General features: G+C 37.6%; 1 protein-coding gene across 3 annotated transcripts in view; it reads right to left on the bottom strand.

Annotated features, from left to right (window-relative positions):
* Nucleotides 1-388: 388 nt before the first annotated feature.
* TDRD5 (tudor domain containing 5) overlaps nt 389-21,945 on the bottom strand; it is a 97,966-nt gene continuing 76,409 nt past the window's right edge. For all 3 annotated transcript variants that reach the window (XM_032318538.1, XM_032318540.1, XM_032318539.1), the window contains 4 exons: nt 15,585-15,767; nt 14,718-14,861; nt 7,209-7,419; nt 389-2,016 (listed from right to left, as the gene is read on the bottom strand). In XM_032318538.1, coding sequence (XP_032174429.1) covers nt 1,772-2,016; nt 7,209-7,419; nt 14,718-14,861; nt 15,585-15,767 — 783 coding nt within the window. In that variant the 3' untranslated portion in view covers nt 389-1,771. The remainder of the gene's footprint in view (nt 2,017-7,208; nt 7,420-14,717; nt 14,862-15,584; nt 15,768-21,945) is intronic.

A 21,945-nucleotide genomic window follows, 5' to 3' on the forward strand; every position in this document is an offset into this window, starting at 1 on the left:
CATGCTTAGCGAAATAAGTCAAGCGGAGAAAGACAACTATCATATGATCTCCCTGATATGAGGAAGTGGTGATGCAACATGGGGGCTTAAGTGGGTAGAAGAAGAATCAATGAAACAAGATGGAATTGGGAGGGAGACAAACCATAAGTGACTCTTAATCTCACACAAAAAACTGAGGGTTGCTGGGGGGAGGGAGGTTGGGAGAAGGGGGTCGGATTATGGACATTGGGGAGGGTATGTGCTTTGGTGAGTGCTGTGAAGTGTGTAAACCTGGTGATTCACAGACCTGTACCCCTGGGGATAAAAATATATGTTTATAAAAAATAAAAAATAAAATATTTTTAAAAATTTTTTAAATAAAAAAATAAAAAAAAACAAACCCAAATGGAAACCTGTTCTTTCTGTTGGATCAACTATCAGTGATATTTCCAGATTACTTTATTTTTGCTCAATTAGAATATCGTTCGTACAGATACATTGGAATTTAAGGTGAATCTGGATTTTTAAATTGTGTTGCCATTAAACATGTTTCCTCTAAAGTTTTTAAACCAAAACCATCAGTATTCAGAGACTTAGTATTTAACTTTGTTTCATTATTTCTTAATTCTACGAAAGAAGTTTCAGTCAGTAATAGTCTAAATTTAAATGTACTTCATATTTATTTCATCTCATTCCCTTCCTCAGTGGACATTTTAAGTAGTTGAGTGATTAAGTCGTTGAGAAGAGGAGAAATTCCTTATTGTAGAAAGAGAGAAGGAAGTAGGGCCAGCTCTGCCATGTTATGCTGAAACAGGAGGTGGTAGAGGAGGGGCCCAGAAGGTGAGAATCGACTTATATTCAGCACACCAGTAATTTGCAGCTCTTTCTAGGGTTTTACTTCAAGAAATGCTTCTGTATTGGATGTTTTAAAACTTGGGGATAGGTCTGGTACTTTACCACAAATAATTTAAATTAGTACCATTCATATTCTTTAATTTCACCTTTCGGTCTCCTATTTATACTTGATGGTTCATACTCACACAGTTTGACTTCAGAGAACACCATGTCCCACAGATGCTTCAATGCTGAAGCTCCTGGAACTGTGAAGCCGAGAGAGACGGCACGGCCAAGTTTGAGCAACCAGTCTCTGGAATTTTGTTAGAGGTCTTCAGGAAACTGCCTGTACTGAAAGAGAACTTAAATCTTTTAAATGTGGAAGTGTTTACATGACCACAGCTTCAGAATGTGTATTTTCTCACTGATCCTAGCGTTTCAAATAAATAATAATGGTAGAATTGGAGCCCTGCATTATCTCTATGATAAAGAAAATTTCAAATGAGAAAGAAAAAGCAGCCTTACAATTCAGACATCCTTTTTCTGGACATAAGAATCTGAGATAATTTTTGTCTTACTAAATATGGATCGCAAAACATTAGTTTTTCAGCTTTCATTTATCAGTCATGATATGTACAAGAAAAACATTTACAGAAACACACATACACAAAAGCAACAAAAAATAAAAATGTCTTTAAACCACTATGTCATGGTGAACAAAACTATGCGGAATAAGAAACATCATCAATAAAAATTAAAACTAACATTGAATATCAATACTTACACAACAAAGTGGACTGTTAGCAAAACAAAGCTAACATACGGTCACAAAGAAAGACAAAGGCATCAACCATCAAAATAGTGTTTTGTCTCAATACCTCCTCCTCCATGTTTTGGCCTTGGGAAATCACCAAGTCCTAATGCACCTGGCTTATTATTTTCTCCCCTACTCACTCCCTCATGCTTCCATTCTTTTCACACTGGGATACCAGTGTAAGAGGCTCCTGGAGGTGGCCAACCGTGCCGCAGCTCCCAAGGCAGCAGTGGCTGTGCTCCGAGGAATGTAGAGCTTCTGGGAAATCTGGTGCTCAGGAGACAAGATCAAAGAGAGCTGGTCCATGGCTTCATGACTCTTGTCTTTGAACACTGTAATAGCACGGCTACTAGAGAAATCGTTCTTTAAGCTCTCTGAAGAGTCCTCCACTGAAAAAGAAAGAACATACAAGTTTTTTCAAGGGGTTCTCACGCTCATTGCCTTCTCTTTCCCATTCTAGATGTTTCCTAATGTGTGTGACAATCATTTTCTATAGAGGCTGACATCCACTGTTACAATTAGAGAGGATAAGACTCAGAAACCAGTCAATAAATAGAAAGACATGAAAAAGGGGAACTGAGTAGAAATAAATCCTTGTCAGAATGGGGGTGGGGAGAGGGAAAAATGCACTTATGAACAGGGAAGGGAAAATTTCTTTCTAGGATGTCATAAAAATAAATTGGATATAATTCTAATTCCAGAGATGAGTCCTTAAGCTCCCCTATTTACAGCAGTAAGCACAATGGCGTCCCAGAGGTGTTTTCTATTGCCAAAGTGGTTTCAGTTTGAGTCTATATCAGTGTAAAAACAAAACTGACCAAGATATTTGTAAGAAGTTCCAAAAACCAGTTATCAGACATAAAATAAATTCCTTAGAATTAGTGCCAAAAATTCCAAATAGCCAAGGAAGGGAATACATATACTCTAGACCACGGTGACCAAAGTGACTGGTCTGTGAACTCTTTATTACCTGCCTACAATGAGAGGAGCTTTTGCAAGCATCTAAGCAAACACACTGCTTTTTTCAAGAAAATTCTGCTTTAGTTTAAAAAAAAAAAAAAAAAAGCCCAGGTGAGCTAAATAATGTGCTAATGTGTTGCCCATCTAAGCAAAGACTTCACAGACTGGTACCAATATGATTACATTTTGAAAAGTACTGCTCTAGACCTCAAAAAATCTAGAGAAAACACCAGCATAATCCAGTACATTATTCATCTTTACATTTTTAGCAACTAACATAGCAGCAGGTGGTATATGTTCTATGCATTTGTGATGAATTATATTCAAGGAGAATTTTTTTTTTAAAGATTTTATTTATTTATTTGACAGAGAGAAATCACAAGTAGATGGAGAGGCAGGCAGAGAGAGAGAGAGGGAAGCAGGCTCTCTGCTGAGCAGGGAGCCCGATGTGGGACTCGATCCCAGGACTCTGAGATCATGACCCGAGCCGAAGGCAGCGGCTCAACCCACTGAGCCACCCAGGTGCCCTATTCAAGGAGAATTTGACAGGTATTCCAAAAGGTAAAACTCTGATCAAAAGTTATAATTAATGCCCACTAGAGAGGAAAATTGCTGGTGAGTTCTAATAAAATAAGTGGTTTTACACAGTTTTGGTGAGCTCAGGTTTTAAAAGGTACAAATATATGAAAACAGGGACACATGATCAAAGAATTTAAAAGAGTAGCAAAACTTCTGCTTCCAGTTATGACATTAACTCAACAGTGACTGAAAAAAAATCTCTCCTGCTTTAAATAACTGGAGAGTTGGACAAAATGTATGAAGCGGTAGCAGATTCATATACTGAACAATAAGCATGCAAGATAGTGATCCCTAAGAGAAAGGAAACAAAGTGAGCTCTACAAGGGCCTTCGCTCCTGCTGAAATAGTTTCTAGGCTTCAGTACAAGAACGGAGAATCAAAACTGAGCCTGGAGATCTTACTGGGTTGAAAAGACTGAGCTTGGAATTCAAGAAGGCCAAGGTGGGGGCACCTGGGTGGCTCAGTGGGTTAAAGCCTCTGTCTTCGGCTCAGTGGTTAAAGCATCTGCCTTCGGCTCAGGTTATGATCTCAGGGTCCTGGGATCGAGCCCCACTTTGGGCTCTCTGCTCAGTGGGGAGCCTTCTTCCCTTCCTCTCTCTCTGCCTACTTGTGATCTCTGTCTGTCAAGTGAATAAATAAAATCTTAAAAAAAAAAAAAAAAAAAGGCCAAGGTTCTGGAATTTGTGGGAGGAAGGTACCAGAGAAGAGGCAGCTAGAAATCTACGTAGATAAGAACACATGTAGTAACCTCTGAGATCAGCCATAGCAACTTCTTTCTAGATACGTCTCCTCAGGCAAGGGAAACAAAAGCAAAAATAAACTATTGGACTTCAAAATAAAAAGCTCCTGCACAGCAAAGGTATAAGCAACAAAACTAAAAGGCAACCTATGGAATGGGAGATGATATTTGCAAATGACATCTCTGATAAAGGATTACTATCCAAAATATATAAAGAACTTATACAACTCAGCATCCAAAAAACAGATAATCTAAATGGGAAGGGGTGTTTGGGTAACTCAATCTTTAAGCATCTACCTTCTGCTCAGGTGCTGGGATTGAACCCCGCATCAGGATCCCTGCTTAGTGGGAAGCCTGCTTCTCCCTTTCCCACTCCCCCTGCTTGTGTTCCCTCTCTCACTGTCTGTCAAATAAATCTTTTTTTAAAAATGGGCAGAAGACATGAATAGACATTTTCCAAAGAAGACATACAAATGACACATGAAAAGATGCTGATTATCACTGAACATCAAGGAAATGTAAATCAAAACTATAATGCTTGGGGCGCCTGGGTGGTTCAGGGGGTTAAAGCCTCTGCCTTCAGCTCAGGTCATGATCCCAGGGTCCTGGGATCGAGTCCCGCATCGGGCTCCCTGCTCACGGGGAGCTTGCTTCCCTTCCTCTCTCTGCCTGCCTCTCTGTCTACCTGTGATCTCTGTCAAATAAACAAAATCTTAAAGAAAAAAATTACAATGCAATATCATCTTGCACCTGTCAAAATGACTAAAATCAACAATACACAAACAACAGGTGTTGTTAAGAATGTGGAGAAAGGGGAACCCTCTTGCACTATTGGTGGGAATGCAAACTGAGGCAGCCACTCCAGAAAACCGTATGGCAGTTCTTCAAAAGTTAAAAATAGAACTACTCTATGATCCAACAATTATAGTACTAAATATTTACCCAAAGAATACAAAAATACAAACTCAAAAGGATACATGCACCCTGATGTTTATAATAGCATTATCAACAATAGCCAAATTATGGAAACAGCCCAAGTGTCCACGGACTGATGAAAAGATAAAGAAAAGGCGGAACATATATACAATGCACTACTACTCAGCCATAAAAAAGAATGAAAGCTTGCCATTTGTGATGACACAGAGCTTGAGAGTATTATGCAAAGTAAAATAAGTCTGTAGGAGAAAGACATACAGCATACGATTCACTCCTATATGAAGTTTGAGAATTAAAACAAATGAGCATGGGAGAGAAAAGAGAGATGCAAACCAAGAAATAGACTTTTAACTATAGAGAACAAACTGATGGTAATCAGAGGGGAGATGGGTGGGGGGATGTGATGGGGATTAAGGAGTATACTTACTTGTGATGAGCAATGGGTGAGGTATGGAAGTGCTGAATCACTGAATTGTACACCTGAAACTAGTATTATACTATATATTAACTATACTGGAATTTAATAAAAACTTGGGGAAAAAAAAAAAGAACTGGTTACCAAAAGTGGGGGGAGGGGCTGAAGGGGGTGGGGTTTAAGGAAGTGGGGGCTGGGGTTTAAGGAAGCACTTGTGGTGATGAGGACTGGGTGATGTACAGAATTGTTGAACCACTATACTGTACACCTGAAACTAATATTACAGTGCATGAAAAAAATCCCAATAAACATTTTAGGTTTTGTGCAAATTTATGTTGATTCTACAATTCATATGGAAAATGACCTAAAATAGCCAAAACAATTTGAAAAAGAACAAAATTGTACAATTTCAAGATATATAAATCCCCACTAATCAAGGCAGTGGTATAAAGCCCCATAAACCACTAAAACACAATAGGAAGTCCAGAAATAGACCCTCACATATACAGCCTACTGACTTCTGACAAAGATATCTAGGTAGTTTATTATTTTTTTTAAGATTTTTATATCTAGGCAGTTTAAAAAAGGTTAATCTTTTCAACAAATTGTGCTAGAACAACTGAATATTAAATGTAATCAAAATAAACATTGATCCTTACATCACACCATTATATTAACGCAAACCGTAACTCAAAAATCAACAAATTGGATCACAGACCTAATTTTAACAACTAAAACTACAAGACTTTTCATAAGAAAATGAACAAATCAGTTGCTTGGGTTAAGAAAGATTTCTAAACAGGACACAAAAATACAAACTTCATATTAAGAAAAAAATCCATCAGACTTCACCAAAATGACAACTTTTGCTCTTTCAAATATGCTGTTAAGGAAGTCACATGCTTGAGAATATTTGTGATATATGTATCACATACATATAGCTGTATATATCTGACAAACCTTTTGTGTCCAGAATAAAGAATAAAAAGATTATAATCCAATAAAAATGAGCAAATATTTGAACATGTAATTCACTAAAGAAGATCTACAGATTGCATATAAGCACATAAAAAGATGGTCAACATCACTGGCAAACAAGGAAATATAAATTAAAACCACAATAAGATACCACTACACACACACCAGAATAGCAAGATTTTAAAAGATCGATAGATAGCATCAGTGATGATAAAAGGAGATGGAGCAATCAGATTTCATGTATTATTGGTGTGAATAAAAAATGGAAGAGCCACTTTGGAAAACTTTTTGGCAGTTCTTAAAATGTTAATCATGCAGTGATCACATGACTCAACAATTTTACTCCTTGGTATGTACTGAATATGTCTACACAAAGAGCTGTGTGTGAATGTTCACAGCAGTTTTATTCATAATGGCCCAAATCTGTTCATCTGATGAACAGATGTCCATACAACTGGGTACCACTGAGCAAAAAATAAGAACAAACTTTTGAAACTAGCAACAACATAAATCAATCTCTAAAACGTCATGCTCAGGGGAAAAGGTCATACTTAAAAACTGTGTAATGCAGGACTCTCTTCTTATGAAATTCCAGAAAAGAAAAAAGGAACATGCTGGGAACCAGGAAGCAAGGGAAGAGAATGACCGCAGAGGGACCAAATAACTGGTGGGGTTGTTCTATGTCACGACTGTGGTGGTTATAAGACTGTACACAAGTGTCAAAACTCACAGAATACTTAAAAACTGGCAAGTTCTATTGTTTGTAAAACAGACTCCCCCCAACCAAACTGCTTTTTAAAAAAAGAGAGAGAGAGAGAGAGGAGTAGCAAAACAGCAGGGAACAGCAGAACCCAGTAAGGACGTGAGACAAATGCTAAAGTCAGCAATTTTTCAAGTTATATTCCGAAGAAGATAAATGAAGGTTTTCAGCAAGATGACACACCACTGTATTTGTCAATTACGTGTAAAGCTACCTGAAGCAGAATTTTTTTCTGCAGAATCAAGTGCCATGGGAGCTGCACTGAGGGTTGCCGCGGAGAGCTGGACTGGCGTTGCCTGAGTCTGAACGCTGCTGGGCTCGGGCTGGCTCCCTTTTACTGACTGCTGCGACTGGATCAGAGAGATGTAGAACTCCTCCAATTTGGGCAATGTGGAAGAATCTGAAGAATTCTCTATGTATGGCTGCTGCAGTATGAGAAAAGTTGGGCAAAAGCATGAAAAGCAGTCGTTAGTATAACAGAAGAATTAACCCTGTTTCAGTTCCTTAGTTGTATAGACAAGACATACTTTTTTCACATAGAATACCATTACTCACTTTCAAGAACCTAGTTCCTCTCTAAAAAGAAAAAAAAAAAAAAAACCAAGTCCTTTTCTAACTTAATGGCCAGCAACTCAATTCGAGGAGCATTTACTGGACCTACATTACGAGCAAACACGGTGCTGAAAGCTGCCGCACAGAGCTGCAGCAGGGTGGCGGGAAACGTGAGCAAAGGCAGCACACTGGCCGGCACACTGCTAGGTTCCCTACACATGCTTCCTCATTTCAACCTCGGGACGACCGACCGCTCTAACTCCGGGGCTCTGTCGTCCTCGCTAGGGGCCCTTTCACTTAGCAGAACACCTTTCACAAGAGGCGAAGTTATCCAGTGTCAACCAGCAGGTGACAAAGCAGAGATGGTAACTCAGCCCAGTCCATGTTCTCACCATCTCCCAGTAAGACAGGATACCTGTCCCTAAGTTCACAGCCCTCAGATGGGAAAACAGTGTGGGTCCTGCAGCCAGCCATGAACGGAGGCGTTCCCGCATTCCGCAGTGTGAACACACTAGAACATAAAGTAGTTAAAGGAAGGCTCCTTAAAAAGAGACAAAATAGAGTATTAAGAACCAGGATTTTAGAGGAAAAAGATGAACGTCCCATATGGAGACCAAACTGGATTTAACTGAATGGAATATCAAATTTTAACCATGAGATCCAATATCCTACCATACAGTCATTGCTAAAGCAGATATGATCTACGGTAATTTAGCATTTATCTTCTGTGATGGTAACTGGCATTAATATGACTAAAGCCAGCCCTACCCCACCTATAAAGGCTAAGAGTCTGGGATTTGCCCTGAGTGAACTGAACCAGTAATTATACAAACAGAAAAGGTAGCTTTGTCTGTTCTTCAGGATCCTATATAGTAGACATTTCATATCAGTTGCCATTTCTTTTTTGTTCCACAACAACAACAACAAAAACCCCTGCTCATTTTCAAACATGGCTGGCATGAATGTGGTTATACAATTATGCAATATATAAAGGGCTATGTGTGTAGCCTTTTTTGACAGCAAGAGTGAAATTCACATTCCAGATAGCTATATTGGCCACACAATATGCTACTTCAGGAAATGAAAGATCCAGATTCAAATTGTTACTTGGCTTATACAATTCATGTGTGCTTTAGTTACCCGGTAAATTTATTCTCAGAATGAGGCTAAGCATTAGTGAGTTTCTTTTTTTTTATTATTTTTAATTTTATTTATTTGACAGAGAGATCACAAGTAGGCAGATAGGCAGGCAGAGGGAGGGGAAAGCAGGCTCTCCACTGAGCAGAGAGCCCGATCTAGGGCTCGATCCCAGGACCCTGAGATCATGACCTGAGCCAAAGGCAGAGGCTTAACCCACTGAGCCACCCAGGCGCCCCATTGGTGAGTTCTTTAAATAAAGCTCCAAAGGTATGTAGATGAATATTAATACAATAAACTTTCAGAGCTGGAAAGATCACTACCTAAATTGGTCTTTGCAGATGGACAAACAGGCTCCAAAAATGTACCTTGTGCCCACCTAGTAAATTTTAGCCTGCGGTGAGGCTAAGCCATAGACTGCAGACCAACCAGACCAAGTGTTTTTTACACATCAGTAGTTTAACAAAAATTTAAATCAGAAACACATTTTTAAGGCTATATCCTTTTTTCCTTGTAAGTATGACTTTGAAGAAAGATGCATTTTTAAAATGCATTCTGATAGCGTATTCTGAAAACAAACAAACAAACACAGGTGAATGCTTTCAAAATTTGTAAAGACACTCTGAAAGCAAATGCCTGCAAATCAACTTGAGCACTTATTTGACAATCAAGGTTCTTTCTCCAAAGAGTGTTTTCCAGCCTTTCTACCCAAAGTCGGGTTTGCCAACCAGCAGCACCACCTGGGGCTTGCTAGACATGCAGAACCTAGGTCCACATCTCAAATTTGCTCAGTCAGATCCTGCAGCTTCACAAAATTCTTAGGGGATGTGTAGGCACATTGTACTTTGAGAAGCATTGTTCTACCAGCTTTAGTTCTCTGTAGTTATCAATGACTGCCTCCATCATAGTTATCTGAAAATTCACCTCATGGAACTAGAGGTAAATGACAGATTTTCAAGAAACATGTTTAACATACATAATCAAAAGCACAGCCTCAAACCACAATAACATACAACTTCACACTCATTAGGTTGGCTATGATTTTAAAAAACAAAAAATAGAATAACAAGTACTGGCAAAGATGTAGATAAATTGGGACAATCTTTTTTTTTTTTTAAAGAATTTATTTATCTATTTGACAGAGAGAAATCACAAGTAGGCAGAGAGGCAGGCAGAGAGAGGAGGGAAGCAGGCTCCCCACTGAGCAGAGAGCCCAATGCGGGGCTCGATCCCAGGACCCTGAGATCATGACCTGAGCCAAAGGCAGAGGCTTTAACCCACTGAGCCACCCAGGTGCCCCAAATTGGGGCAATCTTATATGGCTAGTGGGAATGTCTGTCTAGGAAAGTCTGGCAATTCCTCAAAACATTAAATAAAGAGTTACCATATGACCCAGCAATTCCACTCCTAGGTATATACCCTCGTAAAATTTAAAACACATCTACATAAAAACATGTACATGAATGTCACAGCAGCATTATTCATAATAGCAAAAAACAAAACAACTCAAATGTCCATCAACTGACGAATGGATAAACAAATTGTGGTCTATCCATACAATGGATTATTCAGCCATGAAAAGAAAAAAAGTACTGATACATGATCAACCTTGAGATTATGATGTTAGGAAGCCAGACACAAAAGGTCACAGACTGTACTGATCCTAATTACATGAAATGTTGCAAATCAATGGAGAGAGATAGTAGATGAGTGGTTATCTGGCAGACATGGGGTAGTGTGTCAGCTAACAGATGCAGGGTTTCTTTGGGGGGATAATGAAAACGTTTTACAACTGCTTGTGGGATGAATATACAATAAGCGAATGGACTAGTGAATATACTAAAGCCATTAAACTGTATAATTTAGATGGGTAACTATATGGAATATGAATTACACATTATAAAGCTGAGGAGTCAGGGGATGGAGTCTGTGCCCCACCAAGGGTTTTCAGCTGAGATCCCCAAAGGATCCCCCATCAGGAGTAACAGCCACATCTAAGGAGTAAGGACAAAGGTGAAATACAGCAGTCCTAACAAAGTCTAAAGCCAAACCTCAGTGTGTGTGTTATAGTGACTGGCTGCTACCTGCCAGCCACAGGACATCTCAATCAGCCTCGGAGGAAGGGAACTCACCCAGAACCTCTAATTTTTTTATCCATTATGTCCAATATTCAATTTTTTAAAAATCATAAGGAATGCTTCCCACTTTCTCCACCCCCTGCCCCCTGCCTAAAACAGGATGGGGGGACAGGGGGGAGAAAACATACCCAAAGTTGATTCGGATATTGGCATTATCTAGAAAAAAACTTTAAAATAACTACAATTAGCATGATCAAGAATGTAGAGGAAGTGACATAAAAAATTGATGAGAATATGGAGAATTAAAACAGAGAATCCAAATTTAAAAAAAAAAAAGAATCAAATTGGCATTATAGAACTGAAAGGAAAAAGGTTTGAAGTAAGAATTCAATGTGTAGGTTTAGCAGCAGAATGGATCCGCAGATGAGAGGACTAGTATTCCAGAAGAATCAATAGAAAAATCTCCAAACTGAGAAAAAAGAAAAGAGAAGAAAAGAAAAAAGAATGTAAACATGAGAAAAGAGCCCAAGAGGCATGTGGGACTCAGCCAAAGTGCTAACACACGGATAACTGGAAAGCCAGCAGGAGGGCGATAATGAGGGAAAAGCACTATTCTATAAAACTGATGAAGGGCATCAATCTTCTTATTCAATAAGCTCAGTGAAACACAAGTAGAGTAAACCCAATGGAAATTATATCTAGATATATCAGTATCAAAGAGCTTAAAGCAAAAGATGGAAAAATCTTAAAAGAAGCCAGAGAAAAAAGACATCACTATCAACAGAGCAATGATACCTGACAGCTGACAATTCAACAGAAGCCAGAACATAATGGAAGGACATCTTCAAAGGCTGAGAAAAAAAAGTAACACCCGAAAATTCAATACTCAGGGAAAATATCCATCAAAAACAAAGATTAAATTTGGAAACCTGGGAAATTAAACAATATATTCCTGAACAGCCAATGGGTCAAAACAGAAATCAAAGAGAAGCTAGAAAATATCCTGAGACAAATGAAAACAGCATCCCAAAATTAATGGTGATGAGGAAACAGAAGGCTGGCTGAAGACAAAGCAAAAGGCTCACACCCTACAACCTCCCCCCACCCGACTCCTGGGTGGGACATATTATGACATTCTTTAGGAATCTCCCACCCATCTTAATGTTAATATTTTGCTACAGGGCAAAACAACCTTGGCAATGGCAAGGCCTCTGGTATCAGGTATCTTGGTATGTTGTAGGTCCTCTTTAGCATATGAAAGTTCTTTGAAGCCTCCCTTTTCCTTACTTCCCCCACCCCCATGGTACATAACCTACCATCTCTCACAACCCTAGGGCAGCAGCTCTTCCTGCCCACAGGTCCTGTCCCGTGCTTTAATAAACCACCATTTTGCACCAAAGATGTCTCCAAGAATTCTTCCTTGGTCATCAGCTCCGGACCTCACCCCACTGAACCGAACTTATATTCTAGAACTTCATCAATGGGATACAGCAAAATGAGAACTAAGTGGAATTTTTTTTTTGAGACTTTATTTCTTTGAGGGGGCAGGGAGCATAAAAGGGGGAAGGGGCAGAGAGAGCTGAGCAGGAAGCCCAGTGCAAGGCCCAATCCCAGGACCCGAGGATCACAACCTGAGCCAAAGGTAGATGAAGAGGAATGTTTATAGCAGTAAATACTGACATAAAAAGAAGAAGAAGAATCACAAACAACTTTATACCTTAAGGAATTAAGAAAAGAACTAAGGCTAAAGTTAGCAGAAGGCGTGAAATAACAGAAATTAGAGTAAAAAATAAGTGAAATACACACAAAAAAATCACTGAAAATAAGAGCTAGTTTCTTTTTTTGAAGCTATAAAAAAATTTATAAATCCTTAGCTAGACTAGGAGAATACTCATATATCAACAAACAAAATTAGTTCATTAAATGAACTACTTGAAAAGGAAATTAAGGAGTGCCTGGCTGGCTCAGCTGGCTGAGCATATTGCCTCAAGATCTCGGAGGGTGTGAGTTCAAGCCCTACACTGGGTGTAGAGATTACTTGGAAAGGAAATTAAGAAAAAAATCACATTCACAACAACACCAAAAAGAATAGAAGGTGAAAATTATGTAACACTGATGGAAGAAGCCATAAATAAATGGGAATATAGTCCATACTCACAGACTGGAAGAATATTATTAAAATTTCCATACTACCTAAAGTGATCTACAGGTTCAAAGCAATTCCTATCAAAATGTCAATGGCATTTTCCACAAAAACAGAAAAACAATACTAACATTCATATGAAACCACAAAGGACCCCAAATAGCCAAAATAGTCTTAAGGGTTGGGAGAAGGAGGGATCACCCTTCCTGATTTCAAAATATACTACAAAGTTCCAGTAATAAAAACATTATGGGACTAGCACAAAGTAGACATAGGCCAAAAGAATAAAATTGAGAGCCCCGAAATAAAAACACACATATTCAGTCAACCAATCTTTGGTAATGATGCCAAGGCTACACAATGGGGAGAGTGTTGTGGAAAAATAATCAGACCTGTGAGAGACCAACTGACACTCCGAGAAGGAGGAGAACTCGTATTTATTTTATGCCAGTGGACCCAAATGAGATCGTGCTCCAAGTTCTGGGCCTAGGTCAACAGGATTATAGGGCTTTTATAGGGCACTGCAGGCAGTCAGGTTCCAAGGGCTATGCTGACTCCTGGTAGGTGGGTTTAAAACAAGGGAACAGGGCTGCTTTAGGTGGGAACAGTAATGCAGGGAGCCTGTGGCTGGAAGCCTGTTCACAGAAGCAGAAGCAGCTGGTTATCTCTTGCTCCCAGTAGGGCTTCTGGTTATCTCTAGCTTATTGTTAGTAACTTCCATCCCCTGGGGCTGCTTGGCCTGGGCCTGCTGTGGGTAATTTTCCTCTTCAAAAGGACAGTGTCTTCACTACATGTTGCTGGGAAAACTGGACATCCACAGACAAATGAATGAAACTGGACCTTTATCTTACAGTACGCACAAACACTAACTCAAAATGGATTAAAGACTTAAACATAAGACCTGAAACTATAAATCTCCTGGAAGAAAACACAGAACGGATGCTTTAGGACACTGGTTTTGGTAATCACTTATTGGATATGAAACCAAAAACATAAGCAACAAAAACAAAAATAAACAAGTGGGACCAGATGAAACTAAAAATCTCAGCATGGCAAAAGAAACAACACAATTACGAATGACCACGTATTTTATGACATTTATATGAAATGCCCCAAAGAGGCAAATCTATAGAGACAGAAAGCAGACTAGTAGCTGCCTCAGGCTGTGGGAGGATGGGAAAGGGGTGTGACTGCTAATGGGTACTGGGTTTTTTTGATGGGTTGAGGTGTTACCCTAAAACTAAATCTGTGCTGTTAAGGACTCTGTTTCTGGAACAGAGTATCCTATATAATATAAAATACTTTATCAATGCTCTCATACAAAATAACCATATTTTGAAGGAAGTATATCATTCAGAAAACTCTTCCACAAATCTGCTTTTCAACAAGTCTCCCAGTCTTGAGCCCTTTATTTTCAATGTGACACATGAAAATATAAAAGTGCAGAGGCCTGGTGGCCAGATTTCATGATGCTCATAATATATTTGAAAAAACAGAAAACAAATAGCTTTCTGCTACAGGAACATAAAAGAAAAAAATTATTATTTTTATTTTTGGCTAAATTATATAAAAATAACTGTTTTCTACATCTCTTACATAGAGATTTTATCAATCTTTCAATTCTAAGCTTGGGATTTTCTTCTGAAGAGATAAATAAATTAAGTTGACTGAAATTAATTTTAAAATCAACCTACACGTTGTGTATATGTATTCTACCAAATGCTAGAGTGGGATCATTAACCAGAATTTTACTCTCTAAAAATGAAAGCACTTCCTCATGAGAATCTGTCAGTAACATTCATTAGACATTTACCTTTTGAATCCTGGTTGTGCCAGTATTTTTTTCCTGAGCATCTAATGCCTCTTGTTTTTGAACTTCTCCTTTCATTCCATTCACAAGGCCTGAAGGCTGCCATGAATCATCCCATGTATCTTTGGGTCCAGAAAAGCACCAATCCTACGGAGAAAAAATTGCAAACACAAACCAAGGCATAGTGCCACGTGATCCAGACAGAGAAGAACATGGGCAAGGTAAAGGCAAGGAGGCAAAGTTGATTAAACAAGAAAATATGTTTATTAAGTTCCTGTATCAGTGAGGCCTCCCTTGTTTTATTGGTCCATATCTGATATCTTGAATTCCTTGGAACACACAGATGTCATAAAAATAAATACAACTGTGGTCTGTAGTATTTTCTTCAATAGTATTTTCATGGCCAGATGACTTTAAATGATCATCTAGTATTTAAATGGCATAAATAATAAGGAGCAAAGCTATTTCCTCTAAGAAACAGTGGGAAGTAAGTTATATTTTAAATATATTTTAGGGCCAATATTAGCTACTATTCTCAATGCAGAGTCCCAGAGATTATATTACAATGCTAATACAATAAAAATAAAATTAGTTGAAAACAGCATTTTTATAGATCCCAAGGCCTAAGATTCCAATGATAAAACAAAAGTTATAATGGTTAAAAGGTTAGATGGGATAATAAGTCCATGATTTATTCTTCCCTGTTTCAACTTGTCCTCCTCCCTATCACTACCATCTTTGGGGAAAAAAAATGAATACTTCTGAATTATCATTTGATATATCCTTTTGCATTCCAGAGTGTATAGATTTCTTGAAGAAATTTACATTTCCATTTTTAAGTAATGATCTATTGTTTCCCAGGGATCTAACCTTTTGCGGCATTTCTTTACATGATGGATATGGTTTCTTTCCACCAAGGCTTGAGGCAAATAAGTGGGAGGCAGCATCGTCCCCTTTATCCATTTTAGCCTGCAAAGGTAACCAATTTTCATCCCAAACATCATCACCAATAGTCACTGATTCCAGGCATGGCATTCCAGTGGGAATCTCATCCTAGAATGTATCAGAAGACAAAGAAAACCTTTAACTTACAGTTGCTATATATTTTAAAATTTAGTTTTGCGATTTTTTTTCTGGATTCTAGGTAAAGATGGCAGTTTGAATACATAACTGATTACCCTCTCTCTCCTGAAACATCACCAAAATATTCGGATTTTAGATATAAACTCACTGTTAGACCAGAAGAAAACACAACATACATTCTGGATATAGAAAAGAAGGTAAGTGATAACCTAAGAAGTCTGAGAAAGTAGAATCCTGAGCTTATAGCAGGAAAAACTGAGAAGCAACCTGAATTTATACCAAAATGGCAAATGCTCAGAAATTGCTACTACAAGGTTTTTGGAAATGAGAATGTAAAGTGGGAACAAAAAGAAAAGCACTGATAAAAAGTCTGTGTAAGAAGCAATTAAATGTCCAGATACCCCACCCTATTCCATATACAAAGGAAGCCACACCTCTTTTTTATGCTGGAAAGCCAGAGGGTCTTCTGGAGGGTAAAAGGGAGGGTGGAGCAAGCATAAACACAGGGGAATTCAGCAACGGTTTTTATACCATATATCAAGACCCCTAGGTCTGTTTTCAATAGCAGGACAGAAATAAAAGTAAAGAATTCATGAACCTGAAGAGAGATCCATAGGAATGATCCAATCTGAACAGAGAAAAAACTGGGAAAACAAAAGCAAAAACAGAGCCTTGGGGACATATAGGACAATACCAAAAGGTTTAACATTTGCTTCATGGGAGTACCAGAAGGAGAAAAGAAAGAGTACAGTACAGAAAAAGTATTCGAAGCAGTGTCTGAAAATGGCACAAATTTGATGAAAGACATAAACCTACAGATTCAAAAAGCTTAGCAAACCGCGAAGAGAAATTAACATCTAAACAGATTATAATCTACCTCTTGAAAACTAAAGACAAACAATCCTAAATGTAGACAAAGAAAAATGACATGTTATTATAAAGGAACAACAATTCCAGTACTGCAGATTTTTCATCAGAAATTATGAAAGCCAGAAGGAAGTGGAAAGAAATTTTTAAAGGCCCAAAAGAAAAAAACTAGCAACCCAGAATTCTACATCCATCAAAAATATCTTTCAAGAATAAAAATAAAATAAATACACTCCCAATGAAGAAAACTTAAAAAATTTATTGTCAACAGGTATACTCTAAAATAATTGCTAAAGGAAGTTCTTTGGATAGAAAGGAGAGGATACCAGAAGGAAAGTTGGTATATCAGAAATAAAGAGTAACAGAAATGATCAGTATCTGAGGAAGTGTAATGGGACTATTCTTCTATTGAATTGTTTATAATATATTTAAAGGTAGAAAGCAAAAACTATAACATTATAAACTCTCAAATTATATACTTGTTATATATAAACAGCATAAAGGAGGTGGAAAGGGGTAAAATACCTAAATGGTGGTAAGATATCTACATACCACTTGAATTAGTCCATATAGATTACATCTACTATGTAAAGCCAAGATGTATATTGTAATTCCTAGAATAACCAGTCAAAATGCTATACAGGCAGATATAATAAAAATATAATTAAGTAAACTAAAACAAACTATTAAAAAAGAATACTAAGTAAGAAAAATACAAAAAAAAAAAAAGAATAACACTAAAAGGAGAAAGAAAAAGCAAAGGAATGAAAAGCCGAGGTAAAAAAAAATATTATAATAGACCTATAATCAAAATATATCAATAATGATATTAAATGTAAAATGTATAAACATACTAACTAAAATTCATATCATCAGAATGGATTTAAGAAATGACTAAACTATATGCTGTCTCAAGAAATTTACCTCAAATATAATGACATAGGTAGGTTAGAAGTAAAAAGATGGAAAAGGATATATTATGTCACAGTTAAAAAATAAAGCTGGAGTGGCTATACTGTTATCAGACAATGTAGGCATCAGTGCAAAGAAAGTAACTATGGATAAAGACATTTCATAATGATGAAAGGGTCAGTTCATCAAGAAAACATACCAATCCTAAATACATGTCACCTGACAATAAAACTCCAAAATACATGAGGAAAAAAACTGACAAGGAAAGAAAGAGAGGGGACAGAGGTATACTGGAACAAATTATAGCAGAGAACTTCCCCAACATGGGGAAGAAAACAAGCATTCGAGTCCAGGAGGCACAGAGAAACCCCCTCGAAATCAATAAAAATAGGTCAACACCCCAACATATAATAGTGAAACTTGCAAATCTCAGACACAAAGAGAAAAACCTGAAAGCAGCTCAGGACAAGAATTCCATTACCTACAAAGGTAGAAATAATAAGACTGGCAAAAGACCTATCCACAAAAACTTGGCAGGCCAGAAAGGACTGGCACAATACATTCAGGTGCTAAATGAGAAAAACATGCAGCCAAGAATACTTTATCCAGCAAGGCTGTCATTCTGAATAGGAGAGATTAAAAACCTTCCAGAACAAAGAGAAATTAAAAGAATTTGTGATCACAAGTTAGCCCTACAAGAAATAGTAAAGGGGATACTTTAAGTGAAGAGAGGGCCCAAAAGTAATATAGACCATAAAGTAACAAAGACAACATAAAAGAAGTGACTTAACAGGTGATACAATAGCACTAAACTCCTATCTTCCAATAATTACTCTGAATGTAAATGGGTTAAATGTCCCAATCAAAAGACACAGGGTAGGGTGCCTAAGTGGCTCGGTTGGTTGGGCGACTGCCTTTGGCTCAGGTCATGATCACCAAGTCCTGGGATCGAGTCCTGCATCAGGCTCTCAGCTCCATGGGGAGTCTGCTTCTCCCTCTGATCAACCCTCTCATGCTCTCTCACTCTGTCTCTCCCTCTCTGAAATAAATAAATAAAATCTTTAAAAAAAAAAAAAGACACAGGGTATCAGATTGGATAAAAAAGTAAGGCCCATTCATATGCTATCTGCAAGAAATTCATTGTAGATCCAAAGATTGAAAGTGAAGAGGTGGAGAACAATTTATCATGCTAATGGTTATCAAAAAAAAAAAAAAAAAAAAAAAAAAAAAAAGCTAGGGTGGCAACACATATATCAGATAAATTAGATTTAAAACCAAAGACTGTAATAAGAGATGAGGAAGGACACTATATCATAATCAAAGGGTCTATCCAACAAGAAGATCTAACAATTGTAAATATTTATGCCCCTAACGTGGGAGAGGCCAATTATATATTCCAATTAATAACAAAATTAAAGAAACACATCAATAATAATACAATAATGATAGGGGACTTTAACACCTCTGTCACTGAAATGGACAGATCATCTAAACATAAGATCAACAAGGAAACAATGGCTTTGAATGACACACTGGACCAGATGGACTTAACAGGTATATTCAGCGCATTCCATCCTGAAGCAAGAGAATACACATTCTTCACGAGTGCACATGGAATATTCTCCAGAATGGAAAACACAGTGGGCCTCAAGTGATGCCAAAAGATTGGGATCATTCCCTGCATAATTTCAGACAACAATGCTTTGAAACTTGAACTCAAGCACAAGAGGAAAGTTGAAAAGAACTCAAATCCATGGAAGTTAAAGAGCATCCTACTAATAAATGAATGGGTCAACCAAGAAATTAAAGAAGAATTTAAAAATTCATAGAAAAAAATGAAAATGAAAACAACTGTTCAAAACCCTTGGGATGCAGCAAAAGGCAGTCCTATTGTACACAGTAAGCAATTCAGCCTTTCTCAAGGAACAAGAAAAGTCTCATATACACAATCTAACTTTACACCTAGAGATGGAGAAAGAGGAGCTAATAAAGCCTAAACCCAGCAGGAGAAGAGAATTAATAAAGATTAGACCAGAAATCAATGAAACAGAATGGATGAATTCCTAGAAACATATAACTACCAAAACTGAACCAGGAAGAAATAGAAAACCTGAACAGACCCATAACCGCAAGGAAATTGAAGCAGTAACCAAAAATCTTCCAATGAACAAGAGTCCCAGGCCAGATGGCTTCCCAGGGCAATTCTACCAAACATTTAAAGAAGAGATAATACCTATTCTTCTGATACTGTTCCAAAACTAGAAATGGAAGGAAAACTTCCAAACTCATTCTACAAGGCCAGCATTACCTTGATTCCAAAACTAGACAAAGACCCCATTAAAAAAGAGAATTAAAGATCACTATCCCTGATAAACAGATGCAAAAATTGTCAACAAGATACTAGCCAATTGAATCCAACAGTACATCAAAAGGATTATTCACCATGACCAAGTGGGATTTATTCCTGGGCTGCAAGGGTAGTTCAAAATCCACAAATCAATCAATGTGATATAGCACATTAATAAAAGAAAGGATAAGAATCAAAGGATGAGAATTATATCATCCTGTCAATAGATGCAGCAAAAGAACTTGACAAAACACAGCATCCTTTCCTGATTAAAACAAAAAACAAAAATACCCCTCCAGAAAGTAGGGTTAGAAAGAACATATCTCAACATCATAAAGGTCATACACAAAACACCCACAGCTAATATCCTCTTCAAGGTCAGAAACATGACAGGGATATCACTCTCACCACTGTTGTTCAACATAGTACTAGAAGTCCTAGCTTTAGCAATCAGACAACAAAAAGAAATAAAAAGCATCCAAACTGGCAAAGAAGAAGTCAAACTTTCACTCTTGACAGATGACATGATAACTCTATTTAGAAAAACTGAAAGACTCCACAAAAAAATTTACCAGAACTGATATAAGAATTCAGCAAATTCGCAGGATAGAAAATCAACGTACAGAAATCTGTTGCATTTCTACACACCAATAATGAAGTGTAGAAAGATAAATCAAGGAACTGATCCTATTTACAACTGCACCAAAAACTGTAAGATATCTTGCAATAAAACTAACCAAAGAGGTAAAAGATCTGTGCTCTGAAAACTACAGAACACTTAAGAAAGAAACTGAAGCCTCCCCCCAACACACACACAGACGGAGAAACATTCCATGCTCACGAATTGGAAGAAAAAATACTGTTAAAATGTCTATGCCACCCAAAACAATCTACACACTTAATGCAATCCCTATCAAAGTAACACCAGCATTTTTTCACAGAGCTGTAACAAAGAATTCTAAAATTTGTATGGAACCAGAAAAGACCTCAAATAGCCAAAGTAATGTTGAAAAAGAAAAACAAAGCTGGAGGCATCACAATTCCAGACTTCGAGCTGTATTATAAAGCTGTAATCAACAAGATAGCATGGTATTGGCACAAAAACAGACATACAGATCAATGGAACAGAATACAGAACCCAGAAATGGACTGACAAATATATGGTCAACTCATCTTTGACAAAGCAGGAAAGAATAGCCAATGGAAAAAAGAGTCTCTTCAACAAATGGAGCTGGTAAAACTGGACAATGCACAAAAGAATGAAATTGGACCACTCTCTTACACCACACACAAAAATAAATTCAAAATGGATCAAAGACTTAAATGTGAGACAGAAATCCATCAAAATCTAAACTGGAATTTCTTAAAGTTAAAATTCTGTGGTATGAAAACCACTATAAAGAGAATATAGACATGCTACAAGCAGGAGAATACATTTGAAAATCACATAACTGACAAAGCACTAGGATTCAGAAGATTTAAAGCACTCTCAAAAACTACTAGCAAGAAAACAAACAACCCAACCAAAACATGGGCAGAAGGCTTGGCCATTTCCCCAAGAAGTATGTATATGGATGGCAAGTAAGCACACATAAAGATGTTCAACAGCACTCATTAGGGAAATGCAAGTTAAAATCACACTGTGACACTACTACATATCGATTTGAATGGCTAAAAATGAAAATTACTGATAAGACCTAGTGCTGGCAAGATAACAAACAACTAGAACAGTTTGGCCTACACTTACCACATCACTCCTCATTACCTTTACACAAAAATCTGTTATGTTGCCACAGCATACTTCTTGACTGTCAATAGCATTTACAGTAATAATGTAAACACTGAACGGTGATCTAATGGAAATGGTGGTACGACATTAGTAAGATGGGGGACCGGGGACAGAAAGGATACATTTGTGTGTGGTGGAGCAAAAGGATAAAAGAGAAGGAAACCTTCCTCTTTTCCAGAAGGGCGTAAAACTGAAAGCTCAGGAAATAACAATGTAAGCATGTTATTTACATG

This window comes from Mustela erminea, chromosome 17, assembly GCF_009829155.1.
Source record: "Mustela erminea isolate mMusErm1 chromosome 17, mMusErm1.Pri, whole genome shotgun sequence".
Classification (NCBI taxonomy): Eukaryota; Metazoa; Chordata; class Mammalia; order Carnivora; family Mustelidae; genus Mustela; species Mustela erminea.